The sequence below is a fragment of the Megascapheus bottae genome, chromosome 15 (assembly GCF_031878675.1).
Source record: "Megascapheus bottae isolate mThoBot1 chromosome 15, mThoBot2.hap1, whole genome shotgun sequence".
NCBI lineage: Eukaryota > Metazoa > Chordata > Mammalia > Rodentia > Geomyidae > Megascapheus > Megascapheus bottae.
Window position 1 is genome coordinate 34,754,824 of NC_143523.1, and position 19,163 is coordinate 34,773,986.

Here is a 19,163-nt window from a genome sequence, read left to right on the forward strand (position 1 = left end):
CAAACCCACATGGAAAAGATGAAGCAAAGATCACACTGAAGCCACAACTGCTTCTCTTCACAAACTTTTTTTTATTATTTAGGTGCTATTCTTTTTTTTTTTTTTTTTTTTTTTTTTTTTTGCCAGTCCTGGGCTTGAGCTCAGGGCCTGAGCACTGTCCTTGGACTTTCTCAAGGCTAGAGCTCTACCACTTGAGCCTCAGCACCACTTCCGGCTATTTTCTATGTATGTGGTACCGAGGAATCGAACCCCGGTCTTCATGCATGCTAGGCAAGCACTTTAACCACTAGGCCAAACTCCCGGCCCTAGGTGCTATTCTTTATGCAAATTAAAATAAACTCCTATTAACTTCCAACAAAAATAATAGAAAACAACACATTTTTCGAAGTCTCATAAATAATTACAATAGAAAATTGGAAATGTCATGGAAGACTGTGAAAGCCAAGAAATTTATCGTCTTACATGTTTATTTGAGAAAAGAAATATAACTCCAAATACAGAAGATTGTCTTCTCATTTTTTTAAAAAAGGAACTTACAAAGGAACTTATTTCTCCATTAAAAAAAAGATTCCACTAAATAACTATCGAATAGAATATATAATAGCAGTTACAAAAACAAATCTTTGAATCAAACTGAATGAGTAAGAGTGATCAAGAAAGTACAATGCACAAAAATCAAGGAAGCATAATGCACAAAATGACATCAGGTCATTCTAAAAAAGGTTAGAGATGCTCACTATCATATGTAGCTACTTGTATTCATAGCAAGGGTCTTACTTGTCACATGGATACATAAATTTATCTTTGCCCATCTAACCACTATGACTGGAGTTTTGAATTGAAAACTAAAACAAAACACACAGAGATTGTAATGGTCAGAAACCAGGTTGTACTCAAGTTCATAGCCTACTTTGTTGGAGAAGAAAAAAGCAAAAGAGTCCTGGAAAGTTAGGCATGAGAACAGTGTGCTAAGTTTCTACCCTTCAACTGTGGCATATGCTCTTTTCCACTTAAATTTCCATTTAAATGTCCATACTGGACAGATAGCAGACTACAAATGCAAAAAGATAAACCACAAGCCCTGCCTCTTTCCACATGTGTAGATCAGGGACATTGAAGCCTGAATTGGTCTGAGTCCTCTCCCCTAGTGAACCAGGTCTTCTAAAGACTTTGGGCATCTGACCTCAGAGAAGTAGAGCCTAAACAATTGGTAATGTCAACTTTCCAACTTCTCTTTCTACCTGTTCATTCATCCTGGAAATAATAAGACCACCCCCATAATGTCTCCAGTGTTCTAATCCTGGAGCTGAATTAATAGATTTACCCTTAGGGAGATGCAGGGGCAGGGACAGCTCCTACGGTAGCTTTGTCTTCAGCCTTGACCTCAGGGATGAAGGATTTACCCTGTAGAGTATATAGCAGCTGGAGAAAAGTCTGGTGCCTGGAAAGGAGATGTAAGTGTGAAGAGAAGGAATCTCAGAAGGAATACCTGAGTCTTCAGCCCACATTCCCAAGTCTCACCTCTGTAGTTTGTCTTGTTCCTGCCTTTCTTGCTCTTTCAGTGTTCCAAGTTCCTGATTTAATCGCTCAAGCTGTTGCCTAGTTGCTATCTGCTGTTCCTTTACCTCTGCAGAAATTTTGGCCAGACTCTGTAAATGCTTCTCCTACCAGAAGTGAGAGAGCAATATGGCTCATCAAATGATATCTTATAACCATCTTCCTGATCACCTTCTAGATTAATTTGGCCTGGGGCTCAAACTAACTAATCAAAAATAAAAGGGGGGGAGGGGTGGAGGGAGGTTGGTGTGAGACCTAAGCACTTTAAAATAGGAGCACAACTAGAGAAAAGAAGGACTCACCTGCTTTAGCTGACATTGCTTCTGTGCTTCTCTGATTTTCTCCATGGCCACTTGTTTCTGCCAATTAGAAAAGGACATTAAGGGAGAAAAATTACTATAGTTTTTCAGGTTTGGTTTTTGAAACTAGCAAGTAGATTCAAGCTAGCTTATTCATCCTTTCCTTTCTCTTTCTGCCGTTTCCTGCCTAAACTTCAGGATCCTAGTTGTACCTTAACCTGAAGCTGCTCAAAGGCCTCCTGAAGCTGGACTCGCTTCTTCTGGGCCTCCTCCATCTGGGACAAGGTACTCCTTATGGCCTCCACATGTTCTTGGTAGGTGGCCTTCAGCTCTTTCCATTGTTCTTTGGCTGCAATGGCCTTCTGTCCTGAGGTGAGCACCGGGAATAAGAGAATGAGTGAAGCTGTCCTTTAATCTTCCCCTCTAAAACTAGGCCTCAGTCTCTCCAGTAGCCATACACCAGAACTAACACATATCCTCCCTCCATGACAACCTAGGGCCCCCTCCTACCTCAAATCTTTGCATACTCACGGCTCATGTCTTCAGAAATCAAGGGGTCCACGCCTTGAGCAGTATCCTCCTGAGCCAGGAAATTCTGCAGGAAGTCCACTACCTGAAGCTGGCTGCAGAGTAGCTTGTCTTTCTTTCTGGAGTTCTGTTTCAGAGGGTAGAAGCAAAGAATATGCTTACCTCTTTGCACTGTAAGACTCCAAGGTTACCTTCAGCAGCCCCAACAACTCAGTACAGGATTCTAGGGCCAGCTCCTAACTTCTGAAAACCTGGGGCCCATCTCCAACATACCCTCACAAATTCAGCCAAGATCCTTGCTGGTAATTCTGTCTCTTCTTGCAGGCCCATGGGTTCTAGCATGTGTTCTGCTTCAGCCAGGACCCTAGAGGAGAAAGGAAACAGCAATAAAACATAGCCAGCTATACATATGTACATCTTAGGTTGTGTATGTCCAGGCTGAAAGTATCGCTCTGACCAGTCTGTACAAGTGCATGAAGAGCCAACAGCCTGACTACGGTGCATACTTTGCTTTCATAAGGAAAAAGAGAAGGACTAAGAAGGTAAAGAGTGAGGGGAAGGAATTGAAAATTTAACCGTCAAAGAAAAAATAACTATTAGGGACAGGATCTGAAGACATGAAGGTATGCATGAAAAAGAATAAGGGCACAGCTCTGATGGAGATTGGGAGATCACTATTGTGAGTCAAAGTGTCAGAACATATGAGAATGGACACCTGACAGAGGGCTCTCAAGGATGCACACACTGGCCTCAGGACCTGGCAGTTACTTCCTCAGGGCTAGATCTGCCCATCGCTGGGCAGAGAGGAAGATATAAAGAGCTCCCTGGGGCAGGACGCCGATAGCTCAAGCCTGGAATCCTTAGCGACTCCGGAGGCTGAGATGTGAGGCTCATGGTTTGAAGTCAGCACAGGCAGTAAATTCCATGAGATTCTTCAGTTAACCACTCCCCATCCTACACACACACACTATATAATACATATACTATATATTATATATAGTACATATACTATATATAGGATAGATTATAATATATATACACACACACACACACACACACACACACATATATATATATATATATATATATATATATATATATATATATATATATATCTCCACTGGGGAAATGTTGCGTTGGGACCATCGAGATGGAAATAATTAAAGTGTTCTGGTAGGATGGCTTTGCGAAGAAACGCTACTTTAAAAACACGTGAGAAGGGGCCGGGAGCGTGGTTTAATGGTCAAGTATTTGCCTAGCATGCATGAAGACCAGGGTTCGATTCTTCGGTACTACATACATAGAAAAAAGCCAGAAGTGGTGCTGAGGCTCAAGTGGTAGAGCTCTAGCCTTGAGAAAGTCCAAGGACAGCGCTCAGGCCCTGAGCTCAAGCCCAGGACTGAATTGTCCCTTTCCAGGACACCTCTGGAGGGACAAAGGGGCGAACAAGTCCTCGGAGCCCAATACTCCAGGCGGAGGCCTTCAGGAACTAAGTAAATGGAAACCGAGGAGAGAATCACAGAGGGGGCGAACGACCCCCAACAGCTGATCAGGGTCCGTGGACCAAAGCCCATCTTAGCTAGCTCCCCATCTGCCATCTGGCAACAAATACTTACTTCCGGATTGTCGCCTCCAGCTCGGTCTCTGACGCCTCCATGGTTGCACCGAGTTCGGTTGCCCTAACTGTGTTTTGGATTCACCAGGAACTGCGCGCCGGGACAGACGATTGGCTGGCGGGTGTGTGGGCGGGGATTAAGGAACCTCAAGCTCTCTAATTGGTAAATTCGGATTCGCCGCCCGCGCCTCGACGCAGGCGCACTTGTAACTAGGCGCGGCGGCGGTCGGGCAGTATCCCTGCGCCTGCGCAATAGCCTAATAAAGGGTGCTGGAGAGAGGAAGGGAGATGTCAAGTCAGCCCGTAGCTTGCGGAGGGTATGAAAGTTTTCCGAGTTTCTCTTTCAGAAGTGACAATGGCGCTTCATTAAAAAAAAAAAAAAAAAAAAAAAGTTGCTACTGCAGTGGTAACCGTGGGGCTGTCTGCTAAAAATCCTGAGACGTGGGGAACAGCGTGCGTGCTGAAAGCTTAGCTGCTTGTTAGAGGGAATCTGGGAAAGAGAGGAAGCATTGTTTTCTGCTGAGTGACCTGAGAAAGGAGCAGAAGTTTGCTTTCTGCCTTTGCACACGTAAACACTTGCACACACAGCAGCAGCTGAAGATGTTTACCCAGAGGTTTTTAATGCTGCCTGGAGACCATACAGAATGAGAATTAGTAAAGTCAATTAGAAAGTAAAGTAATGCTTTACTTTCTTTTTTGAGTTAGATGAAAAAAAAAAAGAAAAATCAATCAAGAGAAGAACAACAGGTGGTCAGGATCGGTGGACTTAATGTGTAGTAGCTACTAGTTACCAAACTCGACTAAATGAAAATTTATATTGAAAGGAAACAGCCACTGATCAAATCTTCTCAAACAGATGTCAGAGTCAACAGACTTTCCCATCATTGAAGTGCCACTGATAACATCCCGATTTACATTCATTTGGATAAATGCCCAAGAATGATATTTTTAGATCATGGGATAATTAATTTTGCGTTTAGTTTCTGGTGGGACCTGCAAACTGATTTCCATACTGGTTGCACAAGTTTAAAGGGCAACCAGCCATAAGAGGTGATATCTGAAAAAGTAGCAGTATGTTTGACTTTTTAATATTTATATATTTTTTCTGTTTCTGTCAGCTTATTAAAGGTGTTACATGTAAATAAAAGGATATGAATAATGGCATAAAATATTTCTCAGTAATTCATTAGGTAAGAATTCAGGAAATGCTTCAATCGGCAACACATCGATTAGTCTAATTTCTCAATTGTACTGATGTTTAGTATGATTTACAAATTACCTTTCATAATTTTCTATCCTCCAATGTCAACTTGATCAATAAACTTAAAACTAATTGTGGATTTTACAGAAACGCTTTAGAAATGTCAGCGTAAATGCCTAGCATTTAGTCCAGAAAGCTGTTGTTTGTCTTCCATGAACTGTGAATCAGAAAGTCAGTGTTAGTATGATATTAGCTACCATGATGCTTTGCTGGTACTTTCAGATCAAGAGAATATATTTTGTTTTAGGAAAGATCTTCATGTTTTGCATCTAAATTGTAGATCATAAGGCAATTCTCGCCTTAGCTTGCTAATTCCAGATGGATGGATTCAGACTTACACATTGTTCAATTCCCCATCTACTCTGTCATTCCTCCAACAATACTTAGCAGCCATACAATTTGTACACAGACTATCTAAACTAAATTACAAGGCTCTCTTGAGAAAGGATGTCTCACTAGGAGCAAATGCCCATAAAAGCCTATTTAATGTTTCTGATTATAGTCTAACCCTCCAGCTTCCTAGCTTTTGTTTTCTGATAGTAAATGAACTGAAACACCATGGTGAAAGGCAGAAAGCTAGAAATTTGTTGTTGTGTTCGGTGGTGTCTTTTCATTTTTTAATATTGGGGATTGAGCCTAGTACATAGCCCTTGAGCTGTATCTCAGCCTTATTATTATTTTTTGAAGAATTAAACCACATACTTATATTTCTTCCAAGGCTTCCACCTCACTTTTAAGGGTATAATTTCAATTTATCTGTGCAAATATTTCTTTGTCATTTCAAAAAGGGTTATCTACATTGTACATAAATAAGCTAAACACTGGAAGTGTGCTGGGACTCCAGTAGTGGCATACTAACCTTGAGAAAGCACAAGGACAGTATCTAAACCCAGGATTCAATTCCCAGGACTGGAAAAAAAATGTGATAATTAAACTAAATACTATGTGGATTAGATTTTTACCATTCAATAGCCATCAGAAGCCCCACATGGACAGCTAAGTAGACATAGAAATGTGTAGTAGAAGGCTGGAAAAAGATAAGACAAGTGTACTGTGTGCCTGACTGGGAATATCACTGTGCGACCTTCCTTACTCAAACATATGCTAATTCAATAAATAAAGCAAATCGTACCCATTCCTGCCTACGCTTAGATATACAATATTAATATAGAATCCACAAATTCTTTGGAAATTTTTGTTTATATAAGAGTAAGAGAAAAATAACTCATAAACCCTCAGATGAGCCTAAGTTCCAATATTATAAAAGTGAAATATTGGGCCCTGGAGTTTGGCCTAGTAGTAGAGTATTGCCTAGCATGCATGAAGACCAGGGTATGATTCCTTGGTATACCACATACATAGGGAAAAAAAAAACTGGAAGTGGTGCTGAGGCTCAAGCCGTAGAGCTCTAGCCTTGAGAAAGCCCAAGGACAGTGCTCAGGCCCTGAGTTTAAGGCCCAGGACTGGCTAAAAATAAAAAGGTAAAAATATTTGTTTTATGATTATAATTTAATAGGCTCTATTAGTGATATTTATTTATATATTTGTGAGTTTATGAGACTATACATACATATATTGCATAGACTGGTTTCAATTTTCTGGGCTCAAGCAATTCTATTAGCTCATCTGCCTGATGCTTGGACTACAGTTATGACCCGATATCTATCTCGCTCATTTTTGTTTTCTTTTTTTAAGATTTTTATTGTAATTAATAAAAGGGTTACCTTATATTCACCAGATAGAAAGTTCATTACTTTCTCATAATTTGGTTCCCATTTCCCTTCCCCTACATCTGCCCCTCATCCTATTTTCCCCCCTTCCCTATCCTATTTCAAATAACCAAATAAACATATATACAATATATCACATAACAAGGTAAAATACTGTAACAATGTGAGATAACCAAGAGACAACAAAAGACATGAGAAATAACATTAAGAACAACAGTCACAACTTATATGTCTCTTGTTTCTATATCTTAGAGGTCCTTTCTCATTTTTATTTTTTTGTCTAGTTCATCTTTGTTTTCTCCTTGCACTTTGTGAACAAACTGAAAATTACTGAAGAATTAATTTTGGTTTAATACAGAAAAGATTTATATTAAGGTCTTTATGTGTAATCTTATTAATTGCCTAAGTCATATAGACAAATTTTTTTCTTATTAACTGTTAAGATTTCTCAGAATGATTTTATATACACTTTCTGCTTTCAATATCACCAATTATGTTCTTTCATTATTGTGGTTGGTAGTAGTCACAGGTCTTGCTTATCATCATCATATTTCCTTAAACAGTCTGTGTCAAATAGAATTTTTGTTGCTTAGTGATGTTACTCAGTGTCCTGTATTCTTGCTAGTTTTTTTTATGTTGTTGTTTTTTGCTTTTTTGTGGGCCATGGTGCTTGAATTCAGCCTGGATGCTGTCCTTGTGCTCTTCAGCTCAAAGCTATTGATTGCCCTACCTGTGGGCCTGGGCATTGTCCCTGAGCTCTTCAGGTCAAGGCTACTACTCTACCCTTGAGCCAAGCCCCATTTCTCATTTTCTAGAGGTTAATTGGAGATATGAGTCAGGTTCTTTTGTGCCTGAACTGGCTTTGATCTTGATCCTCAGATCTCATCCTCTTGAGTAGCTAGGATTATAGGAATGAGCCACTGGGCCTGGCTTCTTGCTAGTTTTATATTATATCATAAGATGTACTGGGAAGCCACTCTCTAACAAAGTGGAGAAACTTGCAACTGTATTCTTGGATTATTCTAATCATTTTTCATCTATTAATTTCTGCCATCTGTAAATAGTGTTCTGTTTTTTTGGCACAGGCATTTTGAAAATTGTTTTTATCTTCTGATTCAATGTTTTTGTCTGTATCATCTTATTACAATTATTATTTTTGTTTTCTATATGATTTAAGTTTATTGATTGAGTTGGCATAGCAAAATCAGCATAGAAATCTATAAAATGCAAAGAGTACAAATCATACTAAACATGAATGCACTTGGGAAATTAGTCTAATCCATGTTTCTCCCATTGAAACATTTCCTAAATTCTTATACGATGGATTCCTGCTATACAGTTTTTGGTTGGATTGGAACTTTAGATCCTCCAAGTTCCCAATTTGTTGAGGTTATATTTTTGTGCCACAGCTCCTGGTTATAACATTTTTATACCATGAAAAATAACTGCAATTCTAAAACATACTAAGAACTTGTGAATCAAATATTTGAAAAGGTAATTTCGTGTTCATAGAAATGAAAGGAAGGGAAAATGAATAAAAGGAAAGGGGCTGTTTACAATAGTCTAAGCTAATGACTACATTGCATTTTGGGAAGAATACTGCTTGTATTAATAACCAATGCAGAATTTGAGACAATGAATTTAATTCTATAAACATTTCTCATTAATAAAAATGGTTCTATTAAGATATTAGTTGCAAGTCCCTCATCATCATGCAACCTCCTGGGAATAGCCAGCAACAGTAAGAAAAAGTAGTGATTCTGTTGCATTGGTGAAAAACAATACACAGTTGTGTTCTTTTGCTCAAGCAATGGCATATGTGTGGTATGGGTTTAAGTGGGAAAGCTTCCAAAAACCAAAGGCTTACAGAGCTCTCACCTGTGAGCAGCTGATCACACATTTTGGTTTGCCAACTGTAGTCCCTCTAGTAGCTGCTGCCTTTGAGTATCAAGGACAAGTACATCAGGGCTAATGCCCATGCAACAGTTAATGCAGTCTGTGCCTTTGTTAGAACTTTTGTCCTGCAATGAAATAATACTTTACTGCATTAATCCTCTCTTCAGTGTATCATTCTAGCTACCATTAGTGCTTGAGACTGTCTTTGTGTAAGAGTTATTAGGAATATACTGAGGGCACATATGTTAATTCTTTGGGCCCAAACACACTCATGAGCATACATAAATAGTAGCAAATTGAGAATTAAGAATTCAATTGGAATTGAGTTGTCAACAAATATACATAATGTATCATTGAAAGGTTACTTATGGTAATATAAGAAATATTTTTGTAAACATATTTTAATAATCAATATACTCACTCTACCTAACAGGAGAACAGAACACTACATGATTATAAATAGCATTGTAATCATTCTTTTCAAATGGAATGGGAAATACCATTCATAGTTAATATGAGATTTTTTTAAAATTATGTGCTTAGCATATGTAAATTGAGATTTTACACACATTTATGCACTCATTGCTAATGAAATTCTTCATGCATATTTTTAACATCTACTGCAAACAGTGCATTCACTTAATGTACTGTAGAGTCATGGTATTTGATATACATGAAACAGACATGAAAATTATAGAGTGTATATTATTTACAGTTTTCTATACAATATAGACATTTAAATTTTTTTCTATTTTCTCTTAAACAAATTTTTACCAATCCAAATAAAGTAAAAGTCTGCTTTCTATTCTTTATTTTTATGATGCCCTCCCCTTTTTGACTGAAATTCTATCTCTTCTTCAGATAATAAATCCTCTTGAACATCAGTTGTACACATTGAGTCTTGATCAATCAAATAAAGTCAAGAGTTTTAGCAAAGTTTAGGGTCTGGGAAAGCTGTAGCAGATACCCAGGTAATAGGAAAGCAGGGTATTGCTTTGCCATGGAAACTAATGTCTAAGTACAAGGTTTTCTCCTGAAATTAACTGAAGATAATTGTATTTCAGAGAATTTGAGTTACTTGATCAAAACATATAATAAATATAGGCAAAGTAACAGAGTTTGGGGATTATGGTACTCTGAATGTTATCATCTGCTTAGGTTATATAATAATAACCCTGAGGAGACATATGTAGACACAATCTACAGTCTAAAATAATTGGAAGCATATTTTGGGGTAGTCCAAGAGGACTGTTCCAAAATACCCAGTACTTCATGGTGAATTTTTTAAAGTCAATACTACTTAAAAGTAAATTGTATATCACTTTAGTTGAAGTCTTGTAGCTTCTTGTGCCTGTATTTGGACACAATGCTTTTTGGAAAAAAAATCATGATTAGACAAGTATGACTACATACTTATATCAAATATGACTCAAATTATATGATAAAAGCAGAGCCATGATGCAATCCCACTGGTGTTTTTATTTTAAAAAAAGAGGAAGCATGTCAAGTAAGCATATATCAGTCTGTACATCAGTAAGAAAGGTCTCATCAGAAATCAGCACTTTTGCTATGTGTATTTTTATTTCCAGTCACCAGAACAGTGAGATTAAAAAAATCGTGTTTTAATATAAACCAACCAACTCTGTGGAATTTTGTTACAATAGTCCAAGTTGTCTAATAAACACATTTTACCAATATGAAATAGTATGATACAATAGCTTTGAGTCATTCAGTTATATAATTATATTATTTAGGTAAAATTGTAAGATTACTTTTGCTGCTTTAACCATTTTGGTATCATGGTTTATTTGTTCTTGAGAATCAAAATTGTTTTTCATGTTACTTAGATAGCTGGAATGTGTTGATCTTATGGTTCTATACGGGGAAAAATTTTAAAAAAGCAAAAGAAAAGAGGAAGTGAAGGAGAGAAAGAAGGGAAGGAGAAAGGAAGGAAAAGAGGGAGAAAAAGATCCATTATCAAAAGACTGGTACCAAGTCTCAGATTCTCCTCCACCTAATAGCCTGATTTGGGTAAGCTGCTTGCCCTTGCTCAAATACCTTTAATTGTAAAGTGTAAAAAAAAAAACAAAAAACGAAAGAAATCCTAATAATGTTTCACTTGTCCTTTTGTCCAACCAAGGTACCATTTTCTTTAGCATTTCAAAGTGGAGCCTAGAAAATGCAATACTGACATTCTTGTAGGATTGCTGCAGAACTCAAACTAGACAACATAAATTGTCTACTGAAAAGGTTGTCCTCTAGCTGCAGGAGTTCGAATGTATTTCTGTGTGCTTCTAATTTTTATCTTTGTTCAGAAACAGTTTTGTCATTTGTGCATAAATGATCTTCCCATTATTTCAGTACAAAGCTCAGGATGGCCCTTTAGTAGCATTCATCGTAAGTAAAAATAGTAAAGTCACTTGCATAAAGGAACTTAGATGATGAGCTAACTGTACATGGGGTGACATATGCAAATTTCAGATACTTCACCAACACTGATGAATGTTGTCATTCTCCTCTTTTACACTCTTCTTTCTGTTGTCCACTGCTATCCCTGAAACAACAAGTCCAAAAGACTTTCTATCATAGAGGACTTCTAATTATTTTAAAGATCACGCCTCTCTAAAAAGATTGCAAACATGGTCAAATGGGTGGAAAATTAATTCTCTGAGTTAATGATTCAGTGTTTCAAGATGAGCAGCTAATTTGTGGTGCTATGGTCTGAATATGTGTGTCCACTAAAACTGACATGTTGATAATATGACTGTGAACATATGTTTTCATAAACTCCACTGAAGGCATATCTCCATTATATGAGAAGATATGAACTTGGGTGATAGTGAGTCTTAAGGTCATTTCTTCCATGATGGATTCACTGGTTCAATAAAGTAATATTTTTTTAAAAGACCACATCAAGCTTCTTCATACTTTCTATCAAGTGTAAGAGATGGTGGCTTAAAAATCAAAAGTCAGCCCTCATCTGACACCTGATCCACCAGCTCCTGGTTCTTGTGCATCTCAACCTCTAGACTTATAAGAAATATATCTAGCTATCTAGGTTATAGTGATTTATTACAGCATCTGAAATGGAATAAAGGGGTATGTTTTAAAATTGTGTCATATTGACCTATGATCTTATTTGCAACAATGATTTGGAGAATATCTGTAGGATTCATAATTCAGTCACTTAATAAACATTCATTTACCTTGATCCTAAATTATACATGCTTCTGACTTCTGTAATATTACCCTTCATTTTTTGAAGTCCTCTGTTTCTCTAATGATGCATCTGATCTTTACTTTTCAAGTAGATTTGTAATATGATAATTTGGAGTCTTTGGCTAGATTTGAATTCTTCTTTAATCGTAGGAAATTTGCATTAGATTCTCCCACGGACAATAGAAGTACCATAAACTACACTCTGAATAGCCAATATTTCTTCTTATTCACTTAAAAAAAAAGAAAAAGTAAAGCTAAGCACATTATAATTAAACTAAGCAGATTTATCTCATAATGTCTCTTGAAGCATGCTATTGAGATGCAAATACAACTTTAAAAATATTACCATGATGTGTCCTTGAAAAGGAAGAGGGACACTCATTTACCTACTGTTTCAAATATTAACGTGATAACCAGCATACTGGTATACGGATAGAATTTTTTCAAGGCTAACGAGAGAAAAAGCCGATTTACTTTGAGAGTACCCACTGGTGACATCCATTAAATTCCTTATTTTCTTCTCATGGTAGAATGAACATCGATTAGCCTTAGACATTTCTTTTTAAACCTTTGCATCTTACAACATGAATTCTAGCTACTAAAACTCACTAAGCACATATTAATAATAATCTTGATCAATGAACACTTGACTGTGACTTTTGTGAGTTATATCTAAGTAATCTGCGAAGTTATTTTTTTCAGTACTTGTCATATATAGAAAATAACTCTCATAGAAATAAGTGTCAGATCTTAAATTCTACAAGGTTTATTTAATTCTGGTTTAAATTAGCATAAGCTGTTTGTTATTTGATCATTTTAGAGAAATAGAAAAAAATAAAAGAATGAAAATAGCAAAATGAACATTAAAATTACCTGAATATCATATGGCTTACACTTGTGATACCTCATAATAGTAGTAAAAGTGAAAGGATGCTTTAGTATTGTCTATCTTAATTATATTTCAGGTATTTTTGAAAACTACTATTTTTCAGTATATTTCCAGGTCAGAATATTTTCTGTGGTAACTAATTCATTGTCCAATCAACAATTATTTACTCATGGTCTCCTACTTGCTGAATACTAATGTGTGAGCTATTTCTGTCAAAGTGATATAGACACAAACCATCTTGAGGCATATGATTTAGTAACAGATTTGAGGTAAGCAAAGAACTGAATATATGAAGAAGTGCAGTTAGTGAAGTGTCTAACCACGTGCTACAAAAGGAAATGTCAGTGGGATCTGATTAATATCAGGCAACTGAGGGTCATTTCTTTCATCGTAATCTTGATGCCCAGTCAAGAAAGATAAGAAAATGTCAGGAAAGTGAATACTGTAAAGGATGTCTGTTTCTGGATCTGAGAATAACCTGTGAGGGTGGGGAGGGAAAGAATGATTCTAAAGACAAATGGAAAGAATTGCAAAGTAATCAGAGCACAGACATAAAAGGGGAAGTGAAGATCATTGGCTAAAAATAGGAGCTGAGTCATTAAGAGGTTATAGGCCACATGAAACACGAATTACTTTTCTTTTATAGGGAAAGTGGAGGACGACACATGCTTTTAATCAAGAAGAGAAATATTTCCTATTAAGTTCTTTTCAATTGCAAAGAGCTCCTGCATCACTCTGGGCAAAAAAGACTTTGATGTAATTGAAGTATCAACCCAACACTAAATATTGAAGTCGGAGACATAATGATGCTCTCTACTCAGAGGATAGCAGAGTGTGGAAGACTGGTGGCAAGTGAGGGGAGGGGAGAAGAGTGAGGAGGAGGGGACAGGGGAATGGGAGAGGGAAAGAAGAAAGGGAAAGGAAGTGAGAGAAGGAAGGGAAGGAGGAAGGGAGGGACAGAGAGGATGGAGAGAGATAAGAGAACTGTTATAAGGAACACATAACTGGCATGCATGATCATGAAGGCTGAGAAGTCCAAAATCTGAAAAATGGAGCCAAGGGGTTCAATCCTAGGATAGCCTACAGCCAGTCTAAACCACTGATCTTCAGGTTCTACTAGTTTATAACCAACCAAATTATGAAGACCATTCTATATTGAAAGATAACCAATAATAATTTAACTAATTTGAATGTTAATATCACTCTTCCAAAATGCAAGAATACAAATGACAAAAAAGGAGATTAACACTGAAAGGGGTTTCTGAATGGTAAGTAAAAATTAGCTACAAAGTAAAATATTACATTGGAATACATGGAGAAAAGAAAAAAGAACCTAGATTGGGAGTCTAAATTTCAAAGACAAATAAGGACATATATATTTTTTCTGCTTTTGTGGTTTGTATAAGAAGCTGCTTCTGATGGCAGTGGCATTTTCAACCTTACAGTTTTTTTTTCTGAGTGTCCAATGTAATCTTTGTTGGGAGACTCTGGAATTAGCTTAATCTATTTTGTAGTCACCAAACTGAAGGGTCTGCAAACAAAATTGACAGTATGGGATGAAGTAAAGACACTCAGGCTCCTCTTTATTATCAGAGAATTAATCCCTACAGATGGCCACACTGGAGTTTAAATCCTGAAATTGATATCAATCATGTATAATGCTTCTCTGCTGATAATTGCATCAAGTTACATCCAGTTACAATTGGAGGTGAGGCCTACTGAAAGTGCATAACCATTTTAATAAATTTTACTTCCTTTAAAATCAGCCACTTTTTACCAACATTGAATATACAAATGGCATGTGAATTAGGCGTTCTTCAGAGTGGCTCTTTTCATTTTTCTACTTCTCTCATTTTCTTACTGAAATACTTTAATCTTTTCTCAGGGGATGATACTGTTATGTAGTGAATCAGACAGACTTTGAAACTTCAAAGCACATATGAATGCTTTCTCTGATTTTTATGAAAAGTTTAACAAGCTTCTTTAATGTAAAATGCCTATTTTAGGAAACAACAACAATAAAAAGATAACTAAATAAGCAAAATAGAAAAAGAAAGAAGAAAATTCTACAGCCGGGGAAACCTCACAGAGAAATCACCTTCTTGCCTAGGCTATAAAAGTACTTACAGTGAGCCACCATCTGTGAAAAACCTTAATGATATTGCCCTCTTGTCCCTTTATCTCAAGCAATTGGATCCTGGACATTCATGGGCAAAGAGTTTGCAGTACAAGTTTCTATAGTTAAGATTTCCTGACCATGAACTCAAAAATACCTGAATCATGTCCAGTTTCTCCTTCCTTTTAGTTCCTCACATTTTATGGTTTTAGGCAAAGCTTTCAGTAAACAACTGTACAACTAAAGACCTGTAACAGAGTTGTGGAGGACCTCTTTCAACAGACTGTCACACACCAGCAAGCTGTTACATAATACAGGCAATATCATGCCCAGTGCTGAGCCATAGACAAATTTCTCTGCAGGTTATTTGGGATGTGTCCATGAGGTGTTTCTGTATAAAATATAATATGTGGATTAAGAGACAAAGTTATTAATCAAAGACCCTCAATTGAGTTCATAATGCTTCTGTCATTATATCTGATGGAAGCTTGAATAGGACAAAGAGGTCACGTAAAGAATTCATAGTCTTAGGGCTTGGAGTGTGGCCTAGTGGTAGAGTGCTTATCTAGCATGAATGAAGCCCTGGGTTTGATTCCTCAGTACCCATACACAGAAAAATTTGCAAGTGGTGCTATGGCTCAAGTGGTAGAGCACTAGCCTTGAGATAGCTCCAGACAGTGCTCAGGCCCTGAGCTCAAACCCCAGGACTGGGAGTGGGGGGAGGGGATGGGTAGGAGTAGAAGAATTCATGGTCTTGGGGCTAGAAGTTTGGGAGTTTGGCCTAGTGGTAGAGTGCTTGCCTAGCATACACAAATAGCCAGGGTTCAATTACTGGGTTGCACATACATAGAAAAAGCCAGAAGTGGTGCTGTGGCTCAAGTAGTAGAGCTCTAGTTTTGAGAAAACCTAAGAGCATCACCCAGGCTCTGAGTTCAAATCCCAGGACTGGCACACACACAAACAATTCATTGTCTCTTTTACTGACTTAGGATATTGTTCTTTTCTATACTCAGGCAGGAACTGCATTACTAGCAATTTTGGGTCTTCACCTTTGCTGACAGATTTGGGGCTTCTCATAATTGCATGAAAAAATTCTTACAATTCTGTCTCTATGTTTTTTGTCTCTTCATTTTTCTCCCTCCCCTTTTCTTTTTTCCTTCTGCCTTCCATACTATGATTTTCTAATTGTTTTGTCTACCTAGAGAACCCTGATTTTATTCATAATACTGTTTTGAAGTTTATAATTATGTTTGACAGTTTGAATGCTATCATACAAATCTCCCTGGAGGATATGAAATAAGTCCTCTAAAGGCAAATGCCTCTCTTCTTTCTAGATAGGAAGCATCCATAAGACAACAAAAGCTGTGAAATCAATTTGAGCTAGTTAAATAAGTGGATAGATAAATTAATTAAATTGAAATATAAAATAAAACTCTTCAGTATTGGTGTACTTCACTTTTGAGCTTTATTTCCCTTGGTTGTATAAAGAGGAAATTGTAAAAAAAAAATAACAGGTTTATGGGAAGATGCACTTTTAAAATGTCTGAGAGCCAGGTGTGGTGGCTCACGCCTGTTATCCTAGCTACTCAGGAGGCTGAGATCTGAAGATCAAGGTTCAAAACTAGCCCGGGCACAAAAGTATCTGAAATTCTTATCTCCAGTAACCTCTAGGAAATGTGAAATGGGGCTTGGCTCCAGGGGTAGGGCAGTTGCCTTGGGCTAAAGAGCTCAAGGACAGCATCCAGGCTGATTTCAAGCCTCATGACCCACAAAAAAAAATGTATGAGAAAGTGTTTGGGATTTCTCAACTTCAGAGAAAGAAAATACTGTAAATATGATAATGTATAACAGGTTGTTAAGTCCCAACTGTAAATAGTACAGCTTTAGTATCTAAGTATTAAACTGATTTAGCAAGATTTCTCTCTATTATACTTTCCCCCTCTAGTTTTCTTATCTTTATTAAATATAAGAAATGCTCAGGAGTTCAGTTGCTATCTTAGATGAGCTGTGGCTCAAGGAACTACAGTCTGCTTAACCTTCCTAATTTTTAATAAAAGGTAGTCAGAAACATATGCTGTGTGTCATGCCTCTTGTTATCCATTAGTATAAGACACTAGATGGAAGCAGTACATGTCGTCACAACCCTTAAAGATCTTATAGAAGTTTTACAATTTTTTGAAACAATTCTTTGCTTACTTATTTTAATAATACAAACTTCAACTATTCCCGTGGATTATTAGTTGCAAATGCTAGGATTCTAACTCAAAGTAGACTTTCCTTTTCTGAAATATGTTTGTAAATTTTATCAATTTGTTCAAAAAAGGACTACAGTACAATTTGAGAAATGACTGGTGTCAACTATAGAGATTTAGATGCTTTAGACAATACTACCGGTGTCACTTGTAGCTACACAGTTCCTCCCTCAGCCATGCTCTATCAACTTGTTATTCATGTTAGTGCTATTCACTATTACTTTGCCAGAAGGAAGGAAGGAAGGAAAGAAGGAAGGAAGAAAGGAAGGAAGGAAGGAAGGAAGGAAGGAAGGAAGGAAGGAAGAAAGGAAGGAAGAACAGTGTTTTTGTTTTCTGTCTTTGATGCAAGCAATTTGTCAGTAAATTTAAGATTGCCTTCCAGGACTAAAATTCAATATAATGAACACAAAATGCTTAATTAATCATTTATAACAGAATGCTGAAATTACACATATATATTTGTTGTATGTGTATTAGAGTTGGTTGTGAGATTTTTAAACAGAGAAAAAAATTTTGAAAGAAAAGATCTCTTGAGAAAATGTCTTATTCTTTAGATATGTAGAATGGTTAGAGAGGACCAAGTACAGGTATATGGTTGTCTGTATAGGAGTGTTTTGTGTGTGAGGTGTGTGTGTGTGTGTGTGTGTGTGTGTGTGTGTGTGTGTGTATGTGCATGTGAGTTTGTGAGCATGTGTGTCTGTATAAAAATCTTCATCTTCAATATAATTGTAACCATAAATTTTCATTTTGCTAGTTACCTTGATATTCTTAATGCAGCCCTTTTGGAAACAATACTCTTCTACTAACTTACCAAAAATGTAAAATTACACTGTAAGTAATTTATTACATGTGAAAATAAACAAGTAAATAAAAAATAATGTTTGGAAGGCCAAATAATGTCTCCCAAAGATGTCATATCCTATTACTCAAAACATGCATATTTGATCTTCCCTGGAGGAAGGCATGTTTCATAGGTAATTAAAGGATCTTGAGATGGGAGTTGGTTATGGATACCAAGTAGGTTTACTATCATTGCAAAGAGTCTAAAAAGAAAAGCAAGAGAGATCACAAGTAAGAGATGTGAGGATGGAAGCAAAGATTGGAAATTTGAAGATTTAGTGCTGCTGGCTTTGCATATGACTGTAAGCAAAGACATACCAGCCACACTTGACAAGCTAGGAATGGAAAGGAAACAGATTCTCCTCCATGGTTTTAGAAGGAAGGCAAGCCTGCCTACTGTGAAATTTTTGGCTCATTTAAACTAATTACAAATTTGTGACCTCTAGAACTGCAAGATAATACATTTACAGTATTTATTGCCTAAGTGTCTTTCTGTTTCAGCTGCTATGAAAAATACCCTAAACAGTATAATTGATGAATACAAAAATGATTTTTCACAGTTTTGAAGGCTGGAAAATAAAAAGATCAAGATTATGGCTGATTGTTTTTTGGGGGAAGGCCCAATTTCTGGTTGATGAATGACTTCTTCAGATCCCCTATTATAAAGGACATTAGAAAAGACATGCTGAACCGCCATTCTCCTGAACAATCCTCTCTGAAAGACTCCTGCTTCCTAATACAATAACAATACTGATTAGGTTTCAAATCATGTAATTTACAGGATGAGGACAAAAAACATTCTGATTAAAGCAAGCAGGAAAAAAGCCAAAGTTATCTGAAAAGAAACCTGAAGTTTATACTGTTAGACCTTTGATTTTCTTTATTGGATCAATTGTGTTTCTAACAAATACCCACTTATGAACCTGACACTAAAAGAAAGTATTCAATAAATATTTAGTGA

At 36.8% G+C, this 19,163-nt stretch overlaps 1 protein-coding gene across 1 annotated transcript; it reads right to left on the minus strand.

The window, feature by feature from the left end:
- Positions 1 to 1,242: 1,242 nt before the first annotated feature.
- On the minus strand, positions 1,243 to 4,088 carry Zwint (ZW10 interacting kinetochore protein). Its single transcript, XM_090346946.1, has 7 exons — positions 4,001 to 4,088; positions 2,658 to 2,748; positions 2,388 to 2,511; positions 2,069 to 2,223; positions 1,860 to 1,916; positions 1,522 to 1,664; positions 1,243 to 1,441 (listed from the first exon to the last, which is right to left on the minus strand). Exons 1-7 carry the CDS (start codon positions 4,039 to 4,041, stop codon positions 1,327 to 1,329), a joined length of 726 nt encoding a protein of 241 aa, XP_090203072.1. The 5' UTR covers positions 4,042 to 4,088; the 3' UTR covers positions 1,243 to 1,326.
- Positions 4,089 to 19,163: the final 15,075 nt, after the last annotated feature.

What these genes read in the sequence shown, in the direction of transcription:
- Zwint (XM_090346946.1), bottom strand. Translation starts at nt 4,041, where the DNA reads ATGGAGGCGTCAGAGACCGAGCTGGAGGCGACAATCCGGAA. An exon ending in CTGGAGGCGACAATCCGGAA is followed by an intron (nt 2,749 to 4,000) that starts GTAAGTATTTGT and finishes TTTCTCCTCTAG; the next exon opens with GGTCCTGGCTGAAGCAGAAC. An exon ending in GAACAAGACAAACTACAGAG is followed by an intron (nt 1,442 to 1,521) that starts GTGAGACTTGGG and finishes TCTCCTTTCCAG; the next exon opens with GCACCAGACTTTTCTCCAGC.